General features: G+C 48.7%; 1 protein-coding gene across 1 annotated transcript; it reads right to left on the bottom strand.

Annotated features, from left to right (window-relative positions):
• Positions 1–2,082: 2,082 nt before the first annotated feature.
• Positions 2,083–14,980, bottom strand: pcbp4 (poly(rC) binding protein 4). The gene is made up of 14 exons (XM_068742064.1): positions 14,861–14,980; positions 14,669–14,692; positions 14,414–14,446; positions 12,411–12,527; positions 11,165–11,296; positions 10,564–10,692; positions 9,767–9,841; positions 9,397–9,468; positions 8,094–8,135; positions 7,927–8,005; positions 6,793–6,848; positions 4,032–4,201; positions 2,254–2,500; positions 2,083–2,196 (listed from the first exon to the last, which is right to left on the bottom strand). Exons 1-14 carry the CDS (start codon positions 14,978–14,980, stop codon positions 2,083–2,085), a joined length of 1,410 nt encoding a protein of 469 aa, XP_068598165.1.
• Positions 14,981–20,232: the final 5,252 nt, after the last annotated feature.

Below are 20,232 nucleotides of genomic sequence, written 5' to 3'. Positions count from 1 at the left end.
ACACACGGAGGATCCAGGTGAACCCAGACACAGAGGATCCAGGTAAACCCACACACGGAGGATCCAGGTGAACCCAGACACAGAGGATCCAGGTAAACCCAGACACGGAGGATCCAGGTGAACCCAGACACAGAGGATCCAGGTGAACCCACACACGGAGGATCCAGGTGAACCCAGACACAGAGGATCCAGGTAAACCCAGACACGGAGGATCCAGGTGAACCCAGACACAGAGGATCCAGGTGAACCCACACACGGAGGATCCAGGTGAACCCACACACAGAGGATCCAGGTGAACCCAGACATGTTTTTGCATAGACATCGATTCAAGTCAGACTCATGCAAAAGAGAAATGAGTGAAGGAAACGAAAGGTGAACGTGGAGGACGAGGACAGTTCAGTTCATCAAGGACATCTGACTGTATAAAAATAAGTGAGCTTGTTCAGTTTACCACATCATCATCATCATCAGTATTTTGAACCTATGGATGAACGAGCCGTCAGATTTTCATGTACATGTCACACACACACACATTTACCCTCCGACGTGTCGCTACTCATTCGGCTGCGTTTGGTATTGCTTTCAGTGCGTGGACCAAGGCCTGTGTGTTGCTGTCAGTGGTGAACTAGTTAAAGTAACTAAACTAACCAACCCGTCCAGATTGTCTTTCTGCGTATTTACACGTGTTAGTGAGGACGAGCAAACATGCAGCATTAGTCTCTGGAGAGGACAAGAACTGAGTGTAACCCCCCCCACAGTAAAATAAAAGGCTGCTTTCCACTGTCACAGGGAGGAGCCACAGAACTGGAACCAATAGAAGTCCAGTAGACTAACCTGGACAGGTGCCCCCTAAATGTTACCTATAGCAGCTTTTCACTGCTTCTTGGGACGTCGATTAAAAAAATAAATTCTGGCATAAATGATAAAAAGGAATGTTGCTGCTTTATGACAAGTTAAAGTACAGGACATGCCAGAGGAAATCAAAGCTGCTGATAGGCCAGATCGTTGCAGAGAGGCACCAATCAGATTGCTTTCTGCAAATTGAAAGGTGCCGTTGCTCCGCCTGCAAGTCCGGCATCAATTATTTGGCATTTAATATTAATTTACTTGATTCTAGTTCTGTGGATGCTGAAAGTAGAGAAGCAGAACAAACATTTTCAAACACGTCTCCCGTTAGAAGGTGTGTGTGTGTGTGTGTGTGTGTGTGTGTGTGTTTAAAATGTTCCGTTTGAGCTACACTAGTCACCTAAAGGTTATTAGCGTTAATGGAACAGTAGTAATTATCTTATCCCACTTCAAACCATCTTTGTTTTCACACAACTTAAAAGAAAGAAAGAAAATGTTTTACAGTGTTTACCTGCAGCCATGTTGGAAAAATAAACGGCAATAGTCCTTAAGTTAAAAAATAATTTAAACAATGAGCATCGTGACCAAAAACAAGTGCAATGCAAAAAGGTTTTTAAAAAACTCTATACAATAAAAATAAAGCCGAAACCGAAACCGAGCAGAAAGGAAGTCGTCATCCAAGCAGACGTCGTGCACGAAAAGCCGATTGTCCGGCTCGGTGTTAGTGACAGGGAATATTCATGTCGGACAATACGCTGAGTATAAGAGCAGGAAGAGACGGGACGGAACGCTGAAGAGTCTCTATGGCTTTTGTAGGCTGTGGCCCAAATAACCTTTCACCTCAGCATCGTCACAGAGGAGCTAGGAACAGCACCCGAGCTCCGGCCACCGCTCCGACCAGGCAAGGCAAAGACAGAAATATCTAATCTCCTAAAGTGGGATTATTGGAACAAGATGATGGGAAAAGGCTGATCCTCAGGGCTCACGGACAAATCGCAGTTTTAGCTGCTAAGATGGAGTTCCGATCAAAGACTACATCGGCAAATCAGGTTTGAGGGATGTGGCTCTGCTTCCATGTTGTTACATCTGAAATCATACATGTTCCAATTATCCCACTTTAAAGGACGCCCACCAGTCGGGGGGTGTGTGGGGGGAGGGGGTTAAAGAATAAAACCGCCCTCCATCTGGAACCGGCCTCTGTCCTAGGAGCTGCCTCCGTGATTCAAACTTCCTCCATCAGTACGGCGAAAACTTCTGTCTCTCCGGCTTCTTCATCCCATTGGCCGAGGAAGAGATCTTTGCCGTGTATGATGCCAGTGCCGCCGCCGCCGCCGCCGCCGCGGCGTGAGCCTGGACCGGCACCGCCGCCGTCTGCATTGAACCTGGCATGATGGGCGTACCGATGGCGGCCGCCGCCGAGGCAGCAGGGGTGGAGAGTGCCAGGTAAGGGATGGACTTCATCCCCAGGAGGCTGGAGAGGGGAAGGGCGTAGGGAGCGCCCAGGATGGGAGCGTGGGGCAATGCGCCGCCCATCGCTGCCAGGGGGGAGGAGGAAGAGGCGGAGGCAGGGGGGGCAGGCTGGGTGAAGCTCATGGTCAGATCAACGGGAGACGGCATGGAGGAGGACTGGGCGGTGGATTTGGCGGTCTCTAAACTGGAGGAGGGGAGGGGAGGGACGGGGGTGGGGAGGGGAGGGAGGAAGAGGTGGGGAGAGGAGGTGGAAGGAAGGGTGGAGCCGGGGGAGGAGAGGGGTAAGGGAGAGGACATTTTGAATGAAGAAGGGTTAGAGGGTTAAATAAAGGCATGTTTTGAAAAAAAAAAAAACAAGAAAATTTAAAACAAAAAGGACAATTTGGAGAATAAAAATGAAAAAGAAGGAAATTGGACAAAAACAATAAGACAGGTGTGTTTTGCTGGAGGTTGCAGATTATTTTGGGGAGGGTTGTTGTACGATGGGGGGAGTGCTGTTTAAGTCAGGGTGATGGCTTGGGAGGGGGCTTTGGGAGGAGGGAACAAAACCATTTTCAATATATTAGGATGGAGGTTTTATCAGAGCTGCTTGAAAAACAGGAGAAAGAAGCGTAAAAAATATTTATACCAGAAAGGAAGAAAGGAAAGGAACTTTGAGAAATGAAAATACACAGCTTTTATTTCATTTTGATTGATTTAAGGAAATTAAACGTTTTACTTTCTCAGATAAGAATGGAGATGGAATCAATAATTTATCAATAATGTTCTATTTTATTCCACCCTGCCTTCCTCTCTCGTCCCTTCATAATAATAATAATAATAATAATAATAATAATAATAATAATAATAATAATAATAATGCATTGGTTTTATAGAGAGCTTTTCTAGCAACTCAAAGATGCTTTACATTTTGGTGGTGGCGAAGCTACTATTGTAGCCACACCTGCCCTGGGGTAGACACACCTACCCTGGGGTAGACACAGCCACCCTGGGGTAGACACACCTACCCTGGGGTAGACACAGCCACCCTGGGGTAGACACACCTACCCTGGGGTAGACACAGCCACCCTGGGGTAGACACAGCCACCCTGGGGTAGACACACCTACCCTGGGGTAGACACAGCCACCCTGGGGTAGACACACCTTCCCTGGGGTAGCCACAGCCACCCTGGTGTAGCCACACCTGCCCTGGGGTAGCCACAGCTGCACCATTGGCCCTCCTGACCACCACCGACATTCACTCGCTCACTACATTCACACAGGCAGTGTCTTGCCCAAGGACACAACGACAGTGTGTGGGAGCTGGGATTCGAACCCCCGGCCTCTCGATCAACCAACTGCGCCACCGTCGCTTCGTGATTTCAAAGTAAAAGTTTCAGGGTTAAATGTTTTGATTTATGGCTATTAAGCCCCGCCTCTCTTCCTTATCTACGCCCTGGAAGCCATTTTTAAAGGTAAGCTACAACAAACGTTTATCGTCTGCACCGTCTCGTTGCTGTCGTCGTCTTCTCCATTTTAAAAAACAAAGACGGAGCTCAAACTCCGGACTAATCCCAGGATTCTCTCCGAGGCGGCGTTCAACCCCGACGTGTTGAAGGTCGAGTCCACGGAGGATTTGAACTAATCTGTTTTTCTCTGTACCTGACAGCGAGTCTTTGCATTGACTCTGAAGTCCCGGGTGTATCCGGATACTTCCCTTCCCTTCGGATACTTACCATGAAGTGATCAGGTACTGCGCCAGGTTGATGGCTATCGGCGTGCCGGTGATGGTGACGTGCCGGTCGCTGGTGCCGTCCATCTGACTGCCGATCTTGATCTGAGCCCCCGATACCTGTCGGATCTCGTTTATCTTGGTGCCCTGGCGACCGATTATTGAACCAATCAGCTGTGGAGAGGACGACACACACACGATCAGGATTAGAGACGTTTACAGACACAATCAGAACCGACTGCATCCACAATCTTGTTGGTAATTCCCAGTTTTCTGGCCCGTCAGCCCAAATCTGTGAACCCCAAACATTCCAGAGCTTTTTTTTTGTGCCTAATTCCTATTCAAATTCCAATCCACACCGAAACGTAAACGCACATATCCGATTCATATCTAGTTCATTCCCACGTGTGAACGGGGTCTGATTCCCGGAACATCGAATTCTGTGAGCTTCTTCCCCGTTCAACATTCTTAATTTGTGTCCGACGGCACACAGGGGATGGGAAAAATGGAAATTGGGTCAGTTGAACAATGCAGTGTAAAAACAGGCTGGGAGCAACAGGTGGTTGATGTGTGAGCTATACTGGTCCCAGTGGGGCCTGCTATGCAGGGGGGGGGGGGGTCACAGCAACAATGGATTGGTATTCCTGGTGGGGGTCCGGTCCACGTTAAGGTTGAACCTGGAGCTGAGCTGCATTCAAGCAACGTTTGTTAATGATGTCATCAAAAAACGGTGAAATCCCTCCACGGACTACAAACATGTCTGCTGTGTGATGCATCCGTCGACGCCCACATCCGTCCATGATGATATGAAACGTAATGTTTTCGTGCCAACAGCAAAAATGGCGTAGAGTTGGCGGTAATGCAGCTAGAAAATAAAAACGCCATGTTTGTCACGCCCGCAGACGTTTGTCGTGTTTTGCTTTACACTGCCCCCAGTGGCCCGTTGTGGAACTGTGTCCCGACGGAGGCACACCTTCCCGCAGGAGTCACATGACAGCTCAGACGGTGACATCATAGCGGACCTGCGCTGCTAGCAGAGGTTAGCGCTCTCTGAGCGGCATCTCCTTTCCATAAATCCTGCCTCCGTTCAGCGTTCTCTCCTCTGTTCCTTTGTTCCTTTGATCAGCTCATAACCCAGATATTTTCTCCATTCGAGCTCTGCTCTTTTTCCCTATCCCTCGTTCACGTGTTTCATTCTTCCATTGCTGCCACTTTCTGTCTTTCATAAGCCACAAACATGCCATTCCTTACAAGTCCTTCAGTCGACAGGCTGTGATGTGGATCTGATCGGTGTCCCGGTGGGCTATTCGTGGAATAGGCAGTGTGTGTGTGTGTGTGTGTGCGCTGCAATGACATAGTGGGCGGCAGATGAAGCGTCAGATGGTAACAACCAGGTCAGAACGGTTTCACAAATGAAATGGTGAAGAGCCGCCGTCACCAAAACAAAAAGCTGTTGACGTGCATAATTCGTTCTGTAATACTGTTAGAAAACCGAAACTATATTTCCCATAAGACATAATGGAAACCAGATTAATCCGTTCCGCTGCACCGAGGTGGTTCTGTTTATCGAGGGCATTTGTTTGTTTGTTTATCGCCATGTGGACGGTGTAAATCCAGCCAGGAGGGGAATGAGCTGCTCGGAGGAGGTCTGCGTTGTTCTGTATTGATGTATTTATGCATCGAAACAAGCGATAAATACCATTAAAGTTTCTCTCATTACATGGTTTAAAAATTCACACTGCCACCTACTGGCCCGGTAGGCACATGACATCGTTTTCTACCGTTTGCACCAAAACTCTTTAAAAAAAATGCGAACAAGAAACTTTTGCGTCGTGGTAACGGAGGAACGAGAGATCGACGGGTTAAAGAGTACATCTGCTTTTCAAAAAACGCGATACTGTCGCTCGATCGAAGAAACAACAGTTTACACGATCCGCTCCAAACATGAATGTTTCTTAAGAATAGGTAGGAGTTGTTGCCATGGAAACGCGAGAGATAAAAATACGAAAAGGGCAAAAGTTCGGCTCCATCATGTTGTGGATGTGTGTGAGATAAAAAGAATAAAAGATCAATGGCAGAAAATCCAAAAAGAAATCTTCAGGGCATTTGTCTCATGATCCAAACCTGACAGCGACAGAATATCGAGGATGGAATGAATATTCCGTTTATAAACTGACAGAGAATTTTAATTGACACTAATACTACTACTAAATTCTTTTTATTGATTTGTCCCTCGGAGGGCAATTTGGTGATCATGAGAAACAGATTCACGAAACCCGATCCATCCTGCAGATGGCAGGAGTCCACGTCAAACGATGACCCAATGGGACCGGAACCTCCACAGACCAGAGAAGAAGACCCCTCAATCTGTGGTAAGAACCTCTGGTTCAAAGACGCTCGATGGATGGACGGATGAAGATCAGTCAACATGTCCATCAGACGTCGGGCGTCCTTCATCGTGAGACGGACCCGTTAGCCTGGAGTAAACAGCGTGACGTGAGCTGCTGTTTCTGGAATAAAGTTCAGATCCCTTCATGGTTTTGCCGATGTCGGAATGACGCAGGGACGATTCTCTTTGACCAATCAGAGCAGTGGTAGGCGGGTAAATGTGACCAGTATAAAATAATCAATCGTCCTCAGTTCAGGTGGTTCATGAAGGCAAATTCAGCTCGTCGATACAGTTATCGATCATGTCCGATAACCAAAGGTCGGGGTTCACTTCCCGTAGGAATAGCTGATTGGTGTCGAGTTACGTCTCCACTTACATCGTTTGGAATGAGGAGCTCCTGAGATGTGGTTTGGGGGTTGGTGTCGACTCCTCCTGAAAGAGAGGGAAGGGAGGAGGAAGAGGGTGAGAATCAACCGACACACATCTTGCTTTAAACCTTTGATTCATTTTAATCAAACAGTTGTGTTGTTGTTTTTTACACTTTGAGGCATCACAGGGATTTCAGCCTTCCCTCTCTGATCTTTTCTGCCCCCCCTCCCCCCTTTTCTTGTCCATTATTGAAACATGTTCTCTGAATCAGCCTTGTCTCGCCGTGCCTTCCATCACGCCTGCACCGCTGCTTTCTGCGACCGCCTGCTGCTGCTGCTGCTTGATTCGCGGCTGATACAACGGCGCCGGTTCCCTGTTGGAGGCTCCGCCTGCTCCTCACTACACCGCCGCCGCTCCGCCTCCGCTCACGAGTGGATCACCGGGTGGCTGCAGAGGAGACGCTCGTGCAGCTTTTCTACTTCTTCCTGCTGCTGCCGGGTGGTGGCGCCCCCTGGCCTTGTTGGATTTGTGTGTATTATAACACAGTTTATGGAGAAATTCAAGAGGCCGGCCCGGCGGCCGTTCTGTGCTCTTCCATTCATTTACACGCCACCATGCATGTAAGTAGCGTGTCCGTCTATCTGGACGCTCGGAATGATGGCGTCCACGTCTCCGTTCTTACCTGAGAAGCTTCCGACAGGCTGGGACGTTTCCGTGACTGACAGCAGAAACGATGCTGAGCATCTTTAAAGACGAGTCCACGGCATGTCGGATGACATTAATCCATTCTTCCAAACACTTTCTGTGTTTTTCACACACGGAATGATGAAACCGGAGGAAACGGCGGCGCGTGTGTCTGATATGGAAATAAGATTTCTGAGTCTAAACACACTTGTGAAGTCTTTAAAAACGAATTCAGCGGAGAGAGAAGAGGAGGATGAGGGAAAAGACGCTGGAACGACTTCCTGGTTCAGGGTCATCAGCAGCCAATCGGTGAAGAAGCTACGTTGATTGATGGCTTCAAAGAATCAAAAACTGTTTGACCTCACAATGACCCACCGTTTTCCATAGAGATTTAGAGGTTACATGACTATGATGGGACTATTATGAGAAGGCAAGAGGTGCGCTTGTTTTCACGCACCTGGGAGAAGCTGTACAGCTGATTGGCTGATAGCGGCCAGGCCCTGCTGCTGCATCGACAGCTGGTGGAGCTTCGTTAACTGAGGAGAGAAAGACATGGAGGAGAAAAGCAATGACATCACAGGTGACATCACAGGTGACAGGTAAATGGTGTCGCTCTAGTCTTACCTCTGAGTGTGGAATGCCGTAGTGACTGTGAACAGCGTAGGTCTGAAACAGAGAAGGTTTTACAACCAGGATAGGTCATTACTTTCTAATATTAGACCCTCTGATTGGTGGAGGCCGTGCCTGCAGGGTGTGCCAGTGTAGCGCTACGACAAAGCTAACAATTATACTTTTATAAATTTTTATTTTTTAGCCAGACAATTCAGAAAATGCCCCAAAACTGTCATGTTTTAAGGTGGAACAAACAAAATATTGGTCTAAATCCTCGGAATAATCTGGGTTCTGCGTCTATCTGTGCTGGTTCTGACTTCAGAAGACCAAAAAGACGCCCCATGACTTCCATGAGAAGATGGAAACCTGTGGGATAAAGCACAGAATTCCAACTCTGCAGCTGAAAGTCCGTTTGTCGGACGTCTTCCGATATAAGACCGGGATTGATTCTTCCAACGACCCAAATGAACTCTTTGGAAACCCAACTTTCTCTGAATAATCTTCCTCTTTCGCTTGAATATGTTTATTTCTCCAGGATCGTGACATATAAAGAGCTTTCCCGAGGCCGAAGCCCAAATCCCAAACTGAACTTTGGGAGCGTCCATAAGCTGAGCGTGTGTGTCGGAATACACTCCAACACACTCTCATGGATCTGTGGTTCACCACGCCTTATATAACAGCTTTCAGAGTTATTATCCTGCATCACCACGGCAACGGAAATCATGGCGATTTGGAGAAATTTTAGGAAAACGTTCTCCCATCAGAATTTTTTTTATCTGACAGGCGGGTCGGGAATAATCGACGGCACCGTGCTGTCTCTGATCTGCAGGTAAATACTAACACACACAGGAACACGTGGAAGGCGGAGCTTCACGTCCAAATCACGACAAAAATACTCCAACATATCGATCGGTGGCTTCATGCACCAGAAATCAGAGACCCAGCGACTGGGTCCGGGTCTCCGGCCCGGAGCGACTCATTTGAACAAGATCAATCGTTCACCCTGACTGCGATTTGTGTGTGCAGAAGCTAAGCTAGCGGATCGGCTACATAGTCTGAGCCCGGCTGGTAATTGGAGCGCTGATGCTCTAATTATCCTCTCATCATCCTGCTCCTGGATGGAACCCGGTGTTCCCGTAAATCTGTCCATGATGTTGTTTTGAGGAACAAACACCTGTCGCTAACGCAGGCGACTGCAGTCTACTATTGTGACCAATCAGGAGTGCTTTAACGAACCGATTATTTGAGGCAGGGACTCTCACCTGGGAGAATAAAACCAAAGTGACTGAATATCTTCTAGGCCCGGTTTACTCACCTGCTGCAGGTCCACGCCTCCCTGGGCCACTGAGAAAAGGGGGTGGGATCCAAAGTCCGATGCCTCGAACACCTTCATCCGGGACAGAGACACAAGCAGAGTCGACAAAAACAGACACTTGAAAACAGCTACCGTAACCATGACAACAAGCTTCCTGCATCATGACTTTCCATCTTGACCTTTTATCTTTTTAGCTATCACACACCCTCTTCTTCCTCCCTCCTCTTTTTCATCACTCCTTACTTCCTTACCTCCTTCATCGTCTGCTGATTTAACTCCCCTCAAACATTTTCAGGTCTATATTTTATGTTTAGTTTTCTTATCCTCCGTTGATGCTGAATCGGTCCATCATCATCCTTCATCTTCTCACCTGGTTTCCTGCCAGCAGCATACTTCCCGGAGTCGGGCTGGGTCGGTACGGAATAGTCGCTCCCTTTGGCGGAGACTGAGGAGGAGGAGGGAGACAGGAAAGAAGGCGCAGAAAGAAAGTGCTCATAAATGTTAGCACGGATGCTAAACATTAAAAAACATGTTTATTCCTCATGTAATAAAATAATGTTTTATTAAAGTTTATTCAATGATACCAGAAAGCATCACTGACTGTTTTCGGTGAGGAGGAGAAGTCCCGCCCCCACCAACGTTTGTGATGTAATGTAACACAACCATGAATGATAGAGTTCAGCGTTTCCGTTCGGAAGATGATAAGAGTTGGTGTTACCCGATAAGAAAGACTCGTTTTCTTTTTAAGAGTATTATTAAATTGATGCTATCTGGTGCCGTGTTCAATAATAACATCATGTTGCATCAGGAAAACGCCGCGCATCTCGTTTGTCTCCGCGTTTGAAGATGAAGACATGCATCAGGGAGGAATGAAGGTCACGCTGATTTAAAAGCGTAATGCGTCTGAAATGATGCCGGAACCGAACCGGCAGCAGAGACGGACGTTTGAAACAGCGGTGCTTGTGTGTTGCTTTGCTAATTCATAGCTTCATGGAGCTTTATGGCGAGTTTCAGCTCATCAGAAACAACTCCAGTCAACTTGTGAAGCTCTGCAAGCCGCCTGCTCGGCTAGCTGGTAAACATAGCGCAACACTTAGCGGCTAATGAGTCAGATACCTCCTTCCAAAAGTGTTGGAGACCAAAACGTGTGTGACGACGGACACACACCTCCAGGATGACGGTGCAGATGAGCTTAATACATTGGATGATGGCGTCCTGGCTGCCTGATATCGTCACCTCCCTCTCTGTGGAGTTGGGGAGGAGATCACCTGCGACCTGCACCTGGGCGCCTGTCGTCTGCACGTGCACGCACGCACATGCACACACACACGCACACACACACATAGTTTTGTTTATGTTCATAATTCATGAGGTCACGCGTCGCGTCACGCGTGAACACACGAGACGAAATGAGGTCACGCAGCCAAAAACAACAAAAGTGGATCTAAATTTATTCTATATACAGAAGAAGCTCGCCCGGGCTAAACTAGTCTGAATTTTAATTACACATGGAATTTGACTTTTAGCTTTCTCTTGTGTTGCTATGGAAACAAACAGATGGCATCAGGCATTATACTTTATTATACCGGTGTAGCTGCAGTCTTTTTCAAGGTCGTCTATCAATGTGTTCGTTCATACGCTGCGTATTCTAACCGTCACAAAGAGAAGTTTGTTTTTGTTTTGACTCCGCCCCCTGCTGGACGGATGGCTGTTCCAAAAACCGTGCTCACCAAATAAAGCACACCAAGCAGAGTGAGGCGACGCTCACCTCTCGGATCTCCTTGATCTTGGAGCCTCCCTTCCCGATGAGGGAGCCGCACTGGCTGGCCGGGATGACCAGCCTCAGGGTGACGGGCGGCTTGCTGGTCACCGTGCCGTTGGCCACCAGGGTTGCCAGATCCTGAGAGAGAGGAGGAAACAGCTGGCGTCAACCTGACAAGTCTGACTGACTCGCTTTCCCTTTGAGGGGTTTAACTCCTGGAGAAACACGAAAACAGAAACTGATCTGTGTTCAACAGGTAACATGCGGCAATAATGACGAATGAGAAATTTATTTTGGCAGTAACTCCTCCCACACCTGAAAAACAGGTCCAACGGTCAAATATTTCACCAGATGTCAGACCCAGCCCCCCCCCCCAAAAAAATGATTTGTACACAGGAAGAGAAATAAAATCAGAAATAAGATGAAGAAGGAGGAAAGGAGGAGGAAAACGTTCCTTCAGCCTGTTATTTGCTCTGGACAAACATCCGCCAGGATGACCTTGGCTTTCTTCAGCATCTCCACACACACCCTCCTCTTCCTCTCTGCCACGTTTTCCTGACTGTGCTGCATTCACTTCAATAATCAGAGAGTGTTTGAATGCAGCCATAGTTTTCTATTTAATATTATTTAAATGTACTATTATAGTCATTATTATTACAGTAATATTCCTGCATATTTCCTAGGACAGCGACGCCGATCACAACACATTCAAAACTCCTGAACAACCAATCATATGCATCCACACACACATCAGCCAATCAGCTACCAACAGGGACGGCTGGGATTAATGATAATGTGGTTTCAGGCCAATCAAAACCCCAATCACGTTTCTTTAATCCTTTCATCAAGCGTCTTCCGTCCAATCTGCCTCCAGTCTTTACACAGCACCTCCTCCCTTCTCCTCATCTTTATTCCCTCCTTCGCTCTACCTCCGCCCACCAGATGAGGATCACTGAGATTTAAGATCCAGCTCTCCGTTCTCCACAGACAGAACCGGTTTGGACCAGTGGAGCCAAACTGACTGTCTTTACATTAGCATTGAACATGTTGGTCTCTCCACTATGAGAATAACTAGATGACATCATTCCGTGGGCGTGGCAAAACATCAAACTTGCGGAAAAACTGGGTCAGACATTAAATTTGTCTAAACTACGGAGCGGCCATGTTGAGGGGGAAGGTGTGGTGTGTGTGTGTGTGTGTGTGTGTGTGTGTGTGTGTGTGTGTGTGTGTGTGCGTGTGCGCGTGTGTGTACCTCCTCCAGTTTGAAGGTGATCATGGCGAATGCTTTGAACACACAGTCCGTCTGGCCGGTGATGGTGATGATCCGCTCCGGACAGGAGCCCTCGGAGATGTTGATCCTGGCGCTGCTCTGTGGGTCCAGAGAGAGAGAGGGAGGAACGGGGGAGGGAGGGCAAAGGAGGGGGCAAGGGAGGGAGGAAACATGGGAGGGGAGAAGGTCAGGGAAGGCAAGTGTGGAAGGAGGCAAGTGGTGGAGCAGAGTGGATGTGAGTCAGGAGAAAGGAGGAGAGGGGAGGTCAATGAAGGGAGGAAGGGGAGGGGAGAGAGAAAACACATTAGTGGCGGGGGGGGGGTATGTGGGCCAACAAGGAGAAGAGGAGGAGAACCTATTTCCCTAAGATGCTCCCCGCTCCCAAAAGGAGATTCACCTGTGATGCAGGAGCAGAGAGGGATTACCAGGAGGCTGGAAGAAGGAGGAGAAAGGAAGGAGGGAAGGAAGGATTTAGGAAAAAGAGGTGGGGGAGGAAGGAGAGGAGAAAAGGCAGGGTGATGGTGAGGAGGAGGATGGGGAGATGTAATTTGAGCACAAGAGATGAAGAGGAGAGGACAGTTGTTAAGAGGATGAGGAGGAAGGGTAGGAGGAGGAAGAGGATGGCAGGAAAGTGAGGGAAAGGATCAGGAGGAGAGGAAACAGTGAGCAGTGAAAATATTTAAGGAGAAATAAGAGGAGCTGCAGTAAAAGCCAAACGGGATGAACGAAGAGGAGGAGAGGAGTCAGGAGGAAAGTGAGTTAGGAGGAGTTTAGATATTAGAACGTTCTGGTCTGATCACCTCCTCTTCCTCACGATGGTAACAACCTCACAGTCAGTCTGATAACATCACAACCAGTGATGACATCACAACCAGTCTGACCACCAGCCTTTAAACTGGAGATAAATCAACAGGAAGAACCAACAAAGAAAGAAATAATCCCTCGAATCCTCCTGTTTAACTCCTCTATCAATACCCGTCTTCTCTTCCTCCCTCCTGTGTTTCTCCTCCATTCCCTCCTCAGCTCCTGCCGGCCGGCAGGCAGGAGGAGGAGGAGCAGGAACCTGAAGTTAAAGCCGACATGAAAACAGTCGGCTGTAATGGAGGACAGTGAATCCGGCGTGGAAAGGACGGATGTGCGGCGTCTCGTCACGCCGCCGGTTTAAGAGACGTCAGATCGAATGAAGGAAAGCTATCCGGAGCTGAACATCGTTCGGGATCCGCTCCTTCTCTCCTGTGAGACGCCGGGTCTTCCTTGTTGTGGTGTTTGCCTTCATCCATCATCTTCCCCCCCCCCCCCATAATGGGTGAGATGTGCAGCTGTCCCTCGTCTCGCCGTCGTGGGAGTCGGCCTGGTGTCTTCATTACTCTTCATTTGGAGCGGAGGAAGGATGGAAGCCCATGTCATTTAACCGGATTACTGTGCTGTGCTCTGCTTGATTAGGGAGTCAGGATGTGTGTGTGTGTGTGTGTGTGTTTGTGTTAAGGTCTCCAGACTGACATGCGTTTATTGACTGTGAGAACAGGGACTAACAGGACGCCATGCCCTGAGACGATGCAGCTCCATTGTGGGAAATGCAGCCTTGAAACTCCGGATCCGCCTCGGAGCTCATTAGGAAACCGGCGGCGTGTTTGTGCTTTTGATCCGTCGGTTTGCGTTGGGAACGAGCGAGGAGGGAGGTTGGAGCGTAGAGAAGAGTAACGGGAGGAAGGCATGAATCCAGCAGAACCCTCCATGCACGGATTGGGTTTGTCCTTGAGAGGCAAATATCAGTCTAAATATTCACGCTTCCTGCATCCAGTCACGGAAAAACGTTTAGGAAGGAAGACAATCCGCTTTCTCTTCCTGTCCTCCTTTCCTTTTTCTGCCTTTCCCCCCTAAATCTACCAGAGGAGGTGCTGCCTCGGAAGGGTTATAACCGATTAAGAGGAGGCAGGAGGAGGCGACGCGGAGGGAGGTAAGGAGGAGAACGGGCGGGGCCTCACCTCTTCTCGTATTCTCTTCACCGTTTCTCCTTTCTGTGGAAACACACGGAGAACAAAGACGGACAGCCATCAGCATTCCATTTGGTTAAATGGACAATCGGTTTATTGAGTTTAGACGGTTATGATGCTGAAAGGAGGAGAAGAGGAGGAGAGGAGGAGGAGAAAGACATCGTCCTGACTGCCAATGAAGAGAACTGATGGAATCTAATAATTATTTCAAGGCTTTAGCAGGAAAAGGTGAAACCTACAGCTCACCTTTCCGATGATGCTGCCCACTTCCTGTGGAGAAAACACAAACAGGAAGTGTTAGCACAGAAATGCTTCGCACACAATCAGAAACTCTAATCTGATTTGTTTAAATCCCTCATCAAAGAGGTGCGATAGAAAAAACACGGCTAGCAGTAGCAACAATATTAGCATTAGCCAGCTAACTGCAGCATCCGCCACCTTTCCGTGCATGAGGAGGCGCAGCGTGAGCGTGACTCCCACGGCTCCGTCTCCAAACTCCTGTTCACAGCTCATGGTGGTGGAGGAGGTGTGGGTGGACTCTGCTGCTGGGAGACGCATGAAGGTCCAAGGCCCGAGGAGGTTCCAGAACAGCACGGAGAACCCTGGAGCGGTGAGGTGGGTCCAGGGAGGTCCGGTTCTGGGGCGGACTGAAAACAGAAGAAAGTGGGAAATAAATATCGGTATTCCGTGTTCTCCAGGTAGCGGGACATGAATGGTTCTCAACCCCGAGGAGGAGCAGCTCCGGGATCACACTGGTTCCACTGGGGTGTGTGTGTGTGTGTGTGTGTGTGTGCGTCAACACGTCGAGTGGAAATTTAAAAACCAGAGACAAACCCAGAGACAAAACCCAGAGACAAACCCAGAGACAAACCCAGAGACAACCCCAGGGACAACCCCAGGGACAAACCCAGAGACAAACCCAGAGAGACAAACCCAGAGACAAAACCCAGAGACAAACCCAGAGACAAACCCAGAGACAAACCCAGAGAGACAAACCCAGAGACAACCCCAGAGACAAACCCAGAGAGACAAACCCAGAGACAAACCCAGAGAGACAAACCCAGAGACAAACCCAGAGAGACAAACCCAGAGACAAACCCAGAGACAAACCCAGAGAGACAAACCCAGAGACAAACCCAGACTTTGTTTGCAGCCTGAGAGTCTGCATCGCCTGATCTCATAAAAAATACACACTCTGAACCAAAGTAGGTCACAAATGTGATGCGCGCAGACACACACACACACACACACACGCACACACACACACACACAGAGGTATATTAAACTTCAGAGAGAAGGGGAGAACACCTGAGAGGAGAACGAGTACAAGAAAAGAAAAGATAAAAAGAGGAGAAAACAGGAAGAGTGATGTTTTTATAGGAACACTTGGGAGGTGTGTCCAATTATTCTCATGAATTCATGTCTTCACAGGTCAAGCGTTTCATTTCTGTGTGTGTGTGTGTGTGTGTGTACAATGCAAGCACAAAACATGAATTATTGAAGATGCTGCGCCGCCCATCCCCCCCCCCACACACACACCCCCCCCCCCTCAAACACACACACACGCTTAACATTCCTGTTGACCTGTCCTTGTTGAAACATCTGCAGGGAATAAAGCATGATCATCCAGGCATGAGGTCAGCACTCAGCGTGTGTGTGTGTGTGTGTGTGTGTGTGTGTGTGTGTACAGACATCTGAAGAGGTTCAAACTGCAGTGACCTGCTGTGTGGAGAGACGCTTCATTATTAGACCGGCGCGTCCCGGTTTAGCGATCAGGTCCTAATCAATCACTTGACTAGAAACATTTAGATAACGTGCGTCAAATGAATCCAACACATACCAGCCAATCAGGGGCCAGAACAGCATCAGCTGACTGACGATGAGGAGTAGTAATGTTATTTTAGAGTCTGCTGAAAATCGAAAAATCTAAATGTTAGAATATATTTACATTTTAATAAGACGCCGTCTGACCTATCACAGATCAGACGTCTAACTAAACCCTAAACAAACGGCCAATAAAAGCAGACCTGGCAACCCGGAACATGAAACACCTGACCTCAGGTGTGCTGCAGTGTAAACTGTCTATGTATGTACTGTGTGTGTGTGTGTGTGTGTTGTATGCAATTTAAGAATGTACTGGTATTTACACGAGTGTGTCCGCTGAGACTAACGCCTGCAGACGATGATGTCATGGTACGGGATGGTGGGACGGATCAGAGCGAGTGACATCACTGTCTCTATCCATCTCTGTGCGTGTGTGTGTGTGTCTAAATGAGGATGACACCAGTCTCTATTTAAAGACAACACAAGGAGAGAGAGAGAGAGAGAGAGGAAAAGAAGAAACTATGAATTGAGGTTCAGATCAAACTGGCGTCAACACGAGGATGAGAGAATGGGCAAGAGACACAGATAAGACAAAGGGAGAGAGAGAGAGAAGGGTGGTTCTGTTCTGCCACAGTAATAACTGTAATTAAAGAGGACATGCTAACGCTAGGATGCTACGGCTAACACTGTAATATATGCTAATGCTAAATATAGAGAGGTCACATGTCAGGATGGAAACACAAACCCGAGAGGAAAATGGATCTGACTCCTGAACCAGGATGAGACAACCCGGAAGAACCGGAACCCGAGGAAATGTTCCGGGTTGAAAGGGAATGTTTCCTGGAAACTTCAGAGGTTTGTCCTACCTGGGCACCTGTATGATGGATGGGTGGATGATGGATGGATGATGGATGGATGATTCATCTTTGTGAGTCTCGCTCATCAAACCTAAATGTTGTCCGTGTTTCTAGCAGGAACGTTCTCCGGCCATGAAACCGACTTCTCAAGAACGTTCAACTCTTTCTCCTTCCCCGATGACCCAGATTCCCCGCGGCTGTGATGAAGGTTTCGTGGAATGTTGCGTGTTCGTGTTGCGCACCATCCGCTGTACGGCGGAATACGACGTGATGGACCGGGCTGAGACGTGTTGCTATAGCGACGGCCGGAAGACACGGAGAAGGAAACGAACCTTGGACGGATAAAGAAGCGTCTGTGACAGGAAGACAGACGGCGCTCCGCCTCCGTTCAAAGGTCACCGGGGAACGTTTGAATAGGACGACAGGATATGCCGAGGAAGAATCACACCTGGCGCTGACTCTCAGGTAACGCTATGGCAACCCGGGAGGAAGACTTCATCTTCATCCGCATGAAACCAATCAGGGCTTTTCTTTTAATCCGCAATGTAGTTTTCTAGAATAACTATCAGACCACTAATGAGATAATAATGTGTTCCAGCTACCTGGGCCTGGAGAACCCTTTAGAGGCGGGATGTCAGCCCGATAGCGGCGCCGCTCAGCATCCGGAGTATCCGGAACAACATCTCATCCGGCGCCGAGGGACTCCAGCTGCCATGACGGATGCTTTCACAGAACTCCTTTGTTCCATGGACCGAAGGAATCAAAGCTTCTAATTGAACATCCAACAGACCTGCTTTATTTTATTGATTTGGCTGTTAAGAAAGAGTCAAAGCCACAGCCAGGAGAACGGATCTGGGGGGGGGGGATGGAATGAAAGCCGTCCTTTTCATTTATGATTAGGCTGCATTTTGATTGTGTGTGTGTGCGTATGTGTGTGCATGTGTGAATCAATCTGCTAATCTATTCCTCCTCCATCCGTGTACACTTATTACGGCGGAGTTCAAACCGCCCCAGTGGGGCAGGAGGGCAGGGAAATGAAAGGACCGGAAAAGGACCAGGACCAGCAGCAGCTTAGGAAGGCCGGGCTAATCGGAAAGCTAGAAGGCCCCTTCCAGGAGCTCATCCCATCCCGGGTGTCCCAGATACAGCCGTTAGCTTCCAGTGGGACGCCCCGATCCAGACCCGCTCTGCTCATCACCACGCCGAAATAACACCAAGAGTTTCAGAGCGCCGACGATCCAAATCCCTTTGATTCCCGCTTCATCTCCGAGCGGCGCTGTTTGAGGGTGTGTATTTTACACTCTAATTGGCAGATGGGGGGGGGGAATAAAAGGGAAGCTATACAGAGAGAAGGCCCTGATTTAAAGAGGAGATGGGAATACTGTCAGCAGTATCCCTGCTAAACCGTTAGACTTCCATGTTGGACGATCTTTCTGCATCAGAACCAAACAGGAAAAAAACTTTTCGCTACTTCCTTTCTGACTGAAGCGATAATTATTATTTCTGAGAGTAGAATTAAACCAACGGAGAGAATTCAGCCAGGAATTCCAACACGACCGACATATCCACTGATAGCCTGGCAGCTCGCCCGTTAGCCGTTCTCCAGGCGATCCTTTGATTCTCACGCCGCCGGATGTTCAGCTCACCAGTGGCTTCACGTGATCACAGACAGACTCCGCCCCCTGCGTGATAGGCTGATTCTCTCAACACCTTCTTTATTTTCGCCGTTCCCGTTCTGGTTAATAACAAACCGAGCCGTTCTGGGATTAAAGTCAATGATGTCATGAAGTAAACTTCCTCCGTGTTCCAGCGATGATGAACTTCAACGTTTAGAGCACTATAGTCATATCACTGTGTGTGTGTGTGTGCGTGTGCATGTGTGCGCGTAGCGCCGCCCTAAGGCGTGGCACGTGTCTGATGTTAGACACGCAGCTGTTGGACACGAGGACAACTGCAGGGTGGACAGAAGACCAGACTGAAGACGCCGCCGCTGATCCAGCAGAGCAGAACGGAATTCTGTCTATGGATGCGATGCCGGAACGCCGGCGGAACCCCGGAGCAGCTCCCATGCCCTTTCTCAGACATCTGACTTGTGCTGTCGTGTGTGTGTGTGGGGGGGGGGGGCTTTGGTCCCACAAGACCTCATTATAGACCCCCCCCCCCCCCCCCATTAGAGGAGAATAGACATTAGGTAGCGGTTCTGAAAGCCCAGTGTTCACGTTACTGTAACGTGATCCGGGACGCAGCGGCGGCGAGGCAGGATGACATCACTACGGGGCGGACAACCGTCCTCTTCCTCATTCATGCACATTTCATCTGCAGCCTTTTCAGTTTTCCTTGGATTGGATTCCTTGGATTTCTGGATTTGGCTTATCCTGATCCTGGTGACGCGGTGAAGTGATCCCGGTGAAGTGATCCCGGTGAAGTGATCCCGGTGACGCGGTGAAGTGATCCCGGTGAAGTGATCCCGGTGAAGTGATCCCGGTGACGCGGTGAAGTGATCCTCTAAGTTTTCAACGTGGCACACGGACAGAGATGCAACGCTTGGAATCTGGAAACTAGAAATACTGATCATTATGTGTCCATCATCATCATCATCATTTGTGTTTATGATGCTTTAATCATAAACACCCCCCTCAAGCTGGGGTGTTAAATTACTCCCATCAGCACCTGCATCGCCCTGTCAGCTCCCCTCCTCCTCCGATGCTCTAACTTTGCTCTCTCTCTCTCTCTCTCTCTCTCTCTCTCTCTCTCTCTCTCTCTCGTTATACAACCCAACACTCAGACCTTCATCTCCTCCTTCCATCACCCCATCGTTATATGATCCTTGCATCCCTCCATCATTCTGTCTCCATACAGTAATGATTGAGCAAACCTGAGAACACCCCAGAGACAGTGAGAGAGGGCAGAGAGAGAGCGAGCGAGTGAGAGAGAGAGAGAGAGAGAGGGTGATGGAGGATAGAGTGACGGATGTTCGGATCAATACCTTTTAACGGGAAGATGCTCCCAGTTCAGGTTACAGGTCTCTGACAGACAGACACAGAATAAAAAAAAATTAGATTTAAAAGCCGAAAACACAGAACATACAAACCGGAAGGATTCGAACCCAGAACCTTCTTGCTGTGAGGA

This window comes from Brachionichthys hirsutus, chromosome 8 (genome assembly GCF_040956055.1).
Source record: "Brachionichthys hirsutus isolate HB-005 chromosome 8, CSIRO-AGI_Bhir_v1, whole genome shotgun sequence".
NCBI classification, from domain to species: Eukaryota; Metazoa; Chordata; class Actinopteri; order Lophiiformes; family Brachionichthyidae; genus Brachionichthys; species Brachionichthys hirsutus.
Note: the sequence above shows the minus strand (reverse complement) of the source record. Positions and strands in the feature narration are given on the sequence as shown.